This window comes from Arvicanthis niloticus, chromosome 4 (assembly GCF_011762505.2).
Source record: "Arvicanthis niloticus isolate mArvNil1 chromosome 4, mArvNil1.pat.X, whole genome shotgun sequence".
Classification (NCBI taxonomy): Eukaryota; Metazoa; Chordata; class Mammalia; order Rodentia; family Muridae; genus Arvicanthis; species Arvicanthis niloticus.
This window is the reverse complement of record NC_047661.1, coordinates 79,935,734-79,945,696: the sequence shown is the minus strand read 5'-3', so window position 1 is coordinate 79,945,696 and position 9,963 is coordinate 79,935,734. Positions and strand designations below refer to the sequence as shown.

General features: G+C 43.1%; 1 protein-coding gene across 2 annotated transcripts in view; it reads right to left on the bottom strand.

Annotated features, from left to right (window-relative positions):
* Positions 1 to 1,003: 1,003 nt before the first annotated feature.
* Vtcn1 (V-set domain containing T cell activation inhibitor 1) overlaps positions 1,004 to 9,963 on the bottom strand; it is a 64,101-nt gene continuing 55,141 nt past the window's right edge. Inside the window, exons 4-7 of one of the 2 annotated variants that reach the window (XR_013109987.1) lie at positions 9,813 to 9,963; positions 5,225 to 5,394; positions 3,413 to 3,542; positions 1,004 to 2,645 (exon numbers count right to left, since the gene is read on the bottom strand). The exon at positions 9,813 to 9,963 is cut by the window's right edge and continues 128 nt beyond it. Coding sequence is in view for 1 of the 2 variants with exons in the window: in XM_076933026.1 (XP_076789141.1) it covers positions 5,270 to 5,394; positions 9,813 to 9,963 (276 nt within the window). In the remaining variant the exon portion in view is untranslated. The remainder of the gene's footprint in view (positions 2,646 to 3,412; positions 3,543 to 5,224; positions 5,395 to 9,812) is intronic. The other variant, XM_076933026.1, reaches the window with a different exon arrangement.

Sequence of the window (9,963 nt, the reverse complement as noted above, 5' to 3'; positions counted from 1 at the left end):
CTTTGGAGGTAGCTCCAAGGGAGAGGAATTTAGGCCCTTGGAAGTATGACCTCGAAGGGTCACTGTTCATGTCTCCTTCTGCTTCAGTCATTATGATGTGAGTGGCTTTGTTTGCTGTGTGCTCTCTGCAATAAATTTACATCACCACAGGACCAAAGCAATGGCACCAACCAACCATGTCCCAGGACCCCTAAGAATGAACAAGATTCATCCTTCCTCCTCAGTCTCATCTTAGCTGTTATGTCACGTGACAGAATGCCTACAGTCCTTTCTGCATAAGATATATTGGGACTCAACCTGGAATTCAGGAAGAGAGCAGGTCTAAGGTTCCTTGGGAATTCTTCCTCTGTAGATATTATTTTTCCACCAGTTAGCAGTAGAAAGTGCATAATATGAGACTGGCTGGTGACTTGAGCTTCGCCCTAGGCCCCTGGATCTTTATATAAATGATAAAGACTATTAATTTTGAGGTTCTTCCAGATCTGAAACTTGGTAATTCCTCAATAGTAAAAGTTTTCTTGCTGGGAGTGGTAATGCCTTTATTCCCAGTACTTGGGAAGCAGAGGTAGGTGGATCTCTGTGAATTCAAGGCCAGTGGTCTACAGAGAGAGTTTCAGAACAGCAAGGGCTATGTAGAGACCCCATCTCCAGACACACACACACACACACACACACACACACACACACACACACAAAAGAGTTGTCTTTTGTGACACTAGTGCATACAATTGTATGTGTTCCCCTGAGCTTTCTATCACAAATCAAAAGCCATAACTGTTTTCCCTGATAGAAACAGGCGAGGCTAGTATAAGCCTGGAGGAATTTTCTTGAGTGCCTAGACTTGGACACTCAGCCCACGCAGACTCCCACTCGCTTCCACTTATGCAACTAACCCTTGTAGAAGGCCTGATTTTTGTAGTAGGTGTTCCTCTTTCGAACACTTCCTTTGTCTTTTTCATCTGTCTCTCTGTTTTCACCTTTGGTGACAGACCAGGCAGACAGCAGCACAGAAGATGTATATTTAATAATTCTCTTGAATGGTTTCAAGCTTTCTGTAACAAAATGTAGTACAGATAAGGTGATCTGAAGTCCAGGGAGGCCGTGTTTGACACATGAGTGTGGGGAGGGAGCTGGTGAGAAGTGTTCTTTGCCATCCAAACTTCATCCCTCAAGGCTCTATTTCAAAGAGCATGGCTCCATTTTCTTTTAGAAGTCTCTGTGTGGGCTGGGGTGTAACTCAGTGGTAGAGCGTCTACCTAACATATCTGAGCATCTGAGTTTGAGCTCTAGCACCCTGAAAACAAACAAAACTCTCAAAGCCCAGAAGTCTCTGCATATTTCAAGGAAGATTTGCTTTTGTTGCCTTAACTAATATTTTGTCCACAGTCTTGAGATCTAAAATCCAGAGGCAGAGAACTTGAAATGGAAATTAGGCAGTGGTTAAGCCAAACTTGCTGTGTGGCACAGAATGAAAGGAAAGAGATTCAGAAGTACAGTTAGCTGAGGATAATCTTGTAGAGAATTTCCCATGTGGGTTCACTGAAGGATGTCACACAATGAAGAGACCTGGGTCTCTGAACAGTAGCAAGAGACGGAAGTAGGTGTCCACTGTCAGGATGCAAATGGGTTTGTTCGCACCCACCTTCTGGATCTTTCTTATTCCAATTCAGGGTTTCCTGACCTTGATGTGGTTGGCAGTTGGAGTTGGGTAAATTCTTCGTCAGTGAGACATGTTGAATATGATCTCTGAGTTCTTTCCTCTAGACACCATCAACCCTGTTATCCCTCTTCCTTTAGTTGTGACAATCAGTCTCTCTACATTGCCAACTGTCACATGGGGAATAAGAAGGGGGACATCACCCTGGTTTACTCCCAGTGTTCTTGGGGGGTGGAAGTTGAGGTTACAGCTCTCCATTCAGGATAGAAAGTAGAAACTTCAAACTTTATGATGACATAAGGCCACACAGCAAGATTAAGAGAGCGCCTTACCCTGGGCCAACTCACAAATCAGCATCATCTGAGAAATAACAGGGCATTTGTTTGCTCAAGGGAGAAGTTATTCAGATTATTTGGAAAATCAGCATCATTCAACTATTTTGTTTGTCCTAAATTTATGATCAACCTCCCTATGTGTTTGGCATTTGTCAGGGGGGAGGAGACGCCAAAGCACTTTTGAAAGCATCCTAAGGAGAAGTGAATCACTGGGCCTGTCACTCAGACGTTGCCACCTCTGAGCAGTGAAATGGTGGCTGATTAGCAGCTTTCACGGCATGCACTGTGGTTTAATGTGCTGAATATAAAATGAGTATATAGCAATGGAAACCATCCAGGAACATTCAGGGTGACATCATTAACCGCCCATCCTCACTCAGGAGCTGGTGGGTAAGGGGAGGTCCCTGAGACCCAGGAGAACACCCACCCCTACACACATTGTAAGAGCACGCTTACTACACTCTAGTTTGGTTGAATTATTTTCTAGGTCCATCTTGTTCCTGTCAAGAGGCGTCTGTGGGTTGCTTTTGTTTTCCTTTTGCATCTTGTTCCTGTCTGTTCACTCCAGACTTCTAGACATGAATTCATTTTCTTCTAGAAATATAAGATTAGGTCATGTCTTGTGGAAAATATTTCTGTAGATCCCTCGGATTCTGAAAGAACACAATGAGATACCATGATAGACACTTGCCTGATGTTTACTGAGAACCCAGAGTCTTCGCTCCCTAGTCTTTGTGTGAGTGTACCTCCTGTTTCGAAACGGGCTTATTTTTCTGTGTTCTGCTGCTCTACTGTGGCCGGCAGCCCACAGTCCATGGTCTGTGGCCCATGGTCCATGGTCTGCTCTGGAAGGATGATGGCTTACATTTTACACTAAAGAAGACCCTGCAGTTCTAGTCTCAGGAGAGAAGTGGGTCCTCAGAGCAATAGACATGGGCAGGTTTGGAAGACACCATCTGCCTCTACTCCTAGCTGGAAGGTATGGGACCTAATGTGTTATGGCCAATAATAGTGTGTGTCTGAAATAACAATCTGTCCCTTTACTTTAGAAATCTTAGTGAAGAACAAAAACAAAAAACCCAAACCAAACCAAACCAAACCAAAAACCTCAAACAAAAATCTATTTGGTTTAAAGTTATTCTTCAATAAAGAAAGCTACTTTCTACAAAGAACAAAGTGGCAGCTGAGAATGCATGCAACTCTGCATGGGCTATGTGTGAGTATCCCCTCTTACATGTATGACATGACTTTTTACAAAGCTGAAAGTTACTGCTCCAAGGGAATAAGAAAGAAGGACAAAGAAACTATACTCTACAGACCATGATATTTAGTTGCTGCTTATTTAAAAAAAAAAAAAACCAACAACTTATTTATAGTGAAAGAAGGAATCAGGAGAGGGAGATATAGTTCCTCTTTCTACCTGTGAAATCCCTAAGGAGCAGTTTCTTGGGGGACATCTCCCTCTGCAGAGAACCATGGGGTCAGAAATGATGGCAGCCGGCAGATTCCCTTACATAGAGTCCACTTCTTACACCACACTGTCTTAAGAGCTTAGAAAACAGGAGAAGGGAAGATAAAAAAAACAAATGAACAGGTCTTGCCTGCTTCCAGATATTAACTATCTGGGCAAGGAACACACAGGGCTGGAGCAGATAGGATGGGCCAGATACGCATGCCAGGTGAATGCTGGGTTCAGGGGCCCTCAGGAAAGGGGTCTTAGGCTGAAAAGCATTTCCTTGCAAAGGATAAAGGAACACATGGATATGAACTGCTGTAGAATAAATTTCCCAGAAGGGGCAGGGAGGGAAAGAGCAATGTCAGGAGAGGTCTCTCTCTCTGTGTGTGTGTGTGTGTGTGTGTGTGTGTGTGTGTGTGTGTGTGTGTGTGTGTGTATGCACGCAGATGCCTGTGAGCATGCTATACTTGAGAGAAGATAGAGGACTGTGATTGCCCAGCTGAAGACAGCAGCTCTGATGACTTGTACCTAGACTCATTCTGAGTTTCAGAGCAAGGAGACACCAGAGTGAAATAGTATATTTTCATTCTTGTGCCTAGTTTCCTATCACCTGTGTGTGTGTGTGTGTGTGTGTGTGTGTGTGTGTGTGAGAGAGAGAGAGAGAGAGAGAGAGAGAGAGAGAGAGAGAGAAAGAGAGAGAGAGATAGAGAGAGAGACACAGAGACAGAGACAGAGACAGAGACAGAGACAGAGACAGAGACAGAGACAGAGACAGAAAGGTACAAACATAAGGTTTTAGAACTAGACTTTGGGTTAAAGGATCACTTAGTGGTTAAGCGCCCTGGTTGCTCTTCCAGGGGATGCAGGCTCGATTCCCAGCACTCACATGATGGCTCACAACTGTCTATAGTTCCTGTTCCAGGGGATCTGATACACTCTTCTGGTCTGTATGGGCACCAAGCACACATGTGAGGCATAGACATACATATGGCGAAACACCCATGAACATAAAATAATAAAATACAAAATTTTAAATTAGGATTCGCTTGGATATAAGATGATACAAATGGATCAGTCTGAGAGAACACTGTACCCCATGGCAACAGTTGACACAGGGGATAGAGAACAGTCAGAAAAACCACACTGGACCTGTGAGCCTCAGGGAGCCTCAGAGCTCATGTGGGAACTGACCAGAGCTTCACAGCCCAGTTCTGTGCAAACTTTACCTGCAGTAGAACATTTAGATGGAAACGTTCAATCAGTAATTGGAGCCAGAGAACACATTTCAGCAGGAGGCCTAGCTGGTGAGTCACCAGGGCCCAAGGTGGACAGGCTAGGGTTGGGGTGGGGAAAAGATCGTTTACCCAGGGATTACATGCCTCTCATTGTGAATAACAGTGAAGCCCAGGGTAATTAGTCAGCGCTAAACAGTTCCTACTTACTCTTTGGAAAGGTAGTTTTGAATCCATTAATGACTCAGCAAATGAATAGGTGTTTGAAATTACATAAATGGTTGGATTGTGTGGAGTTGGTTTTCCTATCTGCCAATTAGGTCTCTGCTCTTGGTTAGTGCTGGACACTAAAAACCTTTGCCTTTCACAACTCTAGGACTAAGTCCCTGACCTAACATCAGTGCATAGTCCTCCCCGTGGCTGGTGTTGAAGGCTGTCTAACTCTGTTTCATAACACTTGGTCTAGGGAAGGAGAAATAGCTAGGCTGCTAAGAACACCACCAGCTACGACCCATCCAGCACGCTCTCTGTGCTTTTACCTCACCTGCTGTACCAGTAACTTTGCATGCTTTTGTGTGGCCAAGGCCCCTCATCTTAGCATCAGGCAACAGGAGAGAGCTAGGAGTGCCCAGACAGCCGCAAAGACAGAAGAAACACACGGGGAGGGCCCGGAGTTCAGCAGCTGCAGCTGACTACGCCTTTTGACTTCTGAATCTGTAAAAAGACAGGAAAAAAGTTCAGAGTCACAGAGAGGCTGGATGTCCGCTTCAGTGACAAGGACAGAGCATCTGAAAAATGGAGCAATTGGTTCTTAACAAGGCAGTTTTGTTCCACTGCCCCCTCCACCCTTTTAGACTCAGAGGTAGCCTGGTCTATGGAGTAACGTCCACTCCGTGGCCATCTCAGTGAGGATGCGGCCAATAGGAAAGCTACACCAATGAAGCCGTTCCTATGGTTAATATATGAAAATGAAGTTAAGCAACTGGCCCTAGACAGTGCCTTGATTTTGGAGTACCGGTTCCCCAGGCAGTGGTGTTTACAGGTTTGTGCTATCAGATTTCATCAGGCCTCTATAAAATGATACAGAATTATCAATTTCACCTTCTACTCTCTTCTCCCTAGACAATCCAATTTCACATCACTATTTCAGCTCTGTCACGCAGTAGGCGTGTGATCTCAATAACTAACTCAATACATATTTGCTCCATTTTTTTTTTCTCTACAAAAAAAAAAATAGCTAAATTAAGAATGGCCTGTCTCACAGGGTTCTTATGAGAGCTCATGAGTGACTTAGAACAGTGCCTAGCGTGCAGCCACTCGATAAGTATTAGCTGCAAACAATAAATACAATACAGCCACCCAAGCCCAATAGGAAAACGAACTCTGAAAGGTTATACACACAGAGATCCCGTCTCATAGAATGAAATATATAGAAGAGGGCTGCAGCCTCCCAGGGCTGCATGTGATGGGCAATGTGGCAAGTACCAGGCATCTCTGCCTGCATCCTCTGTGGGCATTTGAAGAGCAATGTCTCTAAACCATTATCTTCTCCCCCCTCATGTTGCTTCTGTGTCATTCTGTTGGTACAGGTACCAGATTCCTAGACATCCTGGATAGTGACATCAAACCCATTCTTACTGTTATTTTTTCTTGACGTTTACATTTGCGGTGTCAAGATCCATACGTTTGCTCCCAGGGTCTAAACATGGGAGCACAGGGAGGGACCCATGGCTCCATCTGTATACGTAGGGGAGGATGGCCTTGTCAGGCATAGGTGGGAGAGGAAGTCCTTGGTCCAGTGAAGGCTGGATGCCCCAGTGTGGGGGGAATTCATGGGTGGGGAGGTGGGAGTGGGCAGGTGGGTGGGGATACATCCTCATAGAAGCAGGAGGAGGGGGGATGGGATAGGGGGTTCCTTGGTGTGGGAGGGGAAATGGGGAAAGGGGATCATATCTGAAATATAAATAAAATATCCAATAAAAAACATAAAAAAGATTCATAGGTTTGTTTGTTTGCTTGTTTTTATTTAAACAACTTTTGATTTTTTTTTCTCTTTCCTTTTCTTGTATATTCTCCCTGCCACTGCCACAGGCTCCTGATTTCAAGGCTTCTTAACCTCTCATTTTCTCCGTCTTTATAACCTAACTTGAATTCTTCCTCCCTACTGGTCCACCCTAGTCACAATGAACTCTTTCTTAGAGGCCCCATATTAATACTAGAATTTTTTTTAATGATATTTGTACTATTTACCTAAGTATCTCATGGGCTTTTTAAAGTACTATGAACATACTTGGCACAAAATATATACCTGTTGAACAAGTATCCAGGATTATTGGTACTCTGTTGTGTGCTGTAAAAGTTAGGTCCTGGTTCTACTTCCCAGCCACAATCTACCAAAAATAAGACACTGACTCAAAATATATTTACAAATACCTTGGCCATATAGCTAGGCTCTTCTCTGACTAGAATCATAACTTAAGAGAACCCATTTATTTTAATCTACATTTTACCACATGGCTGGTTACCTGTGCTTAGGTACCATGTGTCTGTCTCCTCACATCTTCCTGGGTGGTTCTCCTGCCTCACTCTATCCCAGAATTCTCTCTCCTCCAGGTTGTTCTGCCTCCTATTTCCTGCGTAAGCCATAGGCTATCAGATTTAGTATTGACAGGTGCCACATCCATACAGACATAAGATATTCTCTCTTGAGTGTGCATTTACTATATTTAATCCATGCTGTCCATTTGTTATTTATGTTATCAATGAACATTTCAGGCTTCTATTTTCTTGACTATTATAAATAGCATTACTATTGCAATAAGCATTCAAATATTTATCTAAGACTTCTTTTGATAGACCTAAAAGTGTAATTGTCAGATGATGTGGCTAGTCTATTTCTAGAGCATGCCATTTCTGTTGATTGCATCAGTGTCTGTCCTGCTAACTCTACCTCCTCACCAACCCTTGTTAATTTCTCTCTCTCTCTCTCTCTCTCTCTCTCTCTCTCTCTCTCTCTGTGTGTGTGTGTGTGTGTTTATGTGCTGTGGTTGGTGAGCATCTCAATGGGGCCTGGGGGCTGAGGTGACAGCTTCTTGCTGTTTTACTTAGCATTACACTCATGATTCATGCTGTAAAGCACATTTTGGTGTACCTTTTGGTCATTTGAATAAGATAATTAGAAAAATGCCCCTTCTTACATGCTCATTTTCAAATTCAATGTTGGAGAAGTGGATCAGTGGTTACAGCTGATTGTCATGCAAGCATGAGACTTCAGATCCCCAGAAACCTGCATAAACTTGGAGTGGGCATGACAGCACACCCATCACTCCAGTCTCAAGAAGTGGAAACTGGAGATCAATCCCCAGAGCAGGCTGGCTGGTGTGACCAGCTCTGGGTTCGATTGAGAGACCTGCTGCAGTGAACAAAGGGAAGAACAATGGAGAATGATTCCTGACGTCCATATGTGTACACACACGTGTACATGTGTACAAACACATGAAAAACATGCACATGCACGCTATATGCACACCAAAATGAAAAAGCACACATATGGAAAATGGAGAAAGGCAACAAGAATCAGCTGTTTGTGTCTAGAGACGTGATCCTGTGGTAGACTGCTTGCCTAGTATGCACAAGGCCCTGTCTAGCCCCAAAACCCAAAACCTTTAAAATTCAGCTATTTAATTTTTTGTTAAGTTATAAGATTTGTTTATATATCTTGAGTATTAACACCCTATTAGATATGTAATTTGCCATTTCATAGTTTAACTTTCATAAATATAATTTTAATAAAAACATAAGATGTTATGAATATGATTTATTCATAACTCAGTCATCCTGTCAGGAACTAAAAATGTATAAACATACTCTCTCTCTCTCTCTCTCTATATATATATATATATATATATATATATATATATATATATACATATATAAATAATTTGCATTGCTATAGATTTGATATCGACAGGAACTTCTCATGGCAAGCTTCACCCTCTGAGGAGAGGATTCAATGAAGCATAAGGAGCCACAACCTGGAAGTCCCAGCTGAGTCTGGCTCTCCTAGGTTTGGCATGCACTAAAAGAAGTGCAGGCAGGTGAGGGTGGCTAAGACATGCTGCTAAGAGGTCACTTCAGTGTAAGCTTTTCCTGAGTAGTGGTCAGTCTTAGTCAACACTGGTGAGATCAGTATCCAGTCCCATGATGCTGAGTAAGACTGAGTCAGAGAGTAGGTCTTTGATCTTCAGATTCAAAACCGTCTCAAGAACAAGTTGGGATCTAGTAATTTTGGAAGAATTTAGGATGCAGTATATCAGTTAAATATGTCACAGTTGCCAAATAATCATCACATCTCTACACTGCACCAAAATAGTCCCCCTGAGTTAGGAAGAACCTCCGAATCCTAAAGCTCTCCAAAAAACCAGGGTGTGGGGCAGGGAGGATGTGAGATTAAGTCAGCTAATGCCTTTTGGGAGGGAGGAAGTTGAGATAGTGTCTCTCTGGGTAGCTCTAGCTAGCCTGGAACTCACTTTGTAGATCAGGCTAGTCTCAAATTCACAGAGATCCACTTGCCTTCTGAGGGCTGGGATTAAAGATGTGTATCACCATGCCAGTCTCCGTCACCATTTTTAGTCAGTATGCTAAGTATTGTGCAGTGTTAGGCTTTGATTACAAAAATCAGTGCCAGCTAGAATTACGTTCAAAATCGCTAGCACAGAGGTTTGTTCGCATTCCTAATGCTGCAACCCTTTAATACAATTTCTTACGTTGTGGTAATCCCAACCATAAAACTATTTTGTTGTTACTTCATAATTATAATTTCCCTGTTTTTAATCATAAAATCTGATATACAGAATATCTGATATGTAACCCCTGTGAAAGGATTGTTTGACTCCACCCCAAAGGGGTTGTGACCCACAGGTTGCTCTAGAGGATCTGGCAGACTAGAGATTTTTGTACCCTGGTATGTATTCGATAAGTGTGGTTTTAATTGACATATTATTTTCTATCTGATGATACATGTGGAAAACATGGAGAGGCATGAAGGTGTGTTTAGGAATAGAGAGCTTGACTAGTATCCCCCAGATCCTGGGTGTCACCTCCAGCAGCGTGGGAAGCCTCAGGAGACCCACCTGTCACTTTGATGTCCCCCGTGGCTTTGGCAATGTCGTTTTCGATCATACAGGAGTATGTGTTGTTGATTGTGACATTGTAGAGGACAGATACAACCTTCATGGTCACATTCTCAGAGTTCAGCTCGAAGCTGGTGTTGGAGACTTCTGA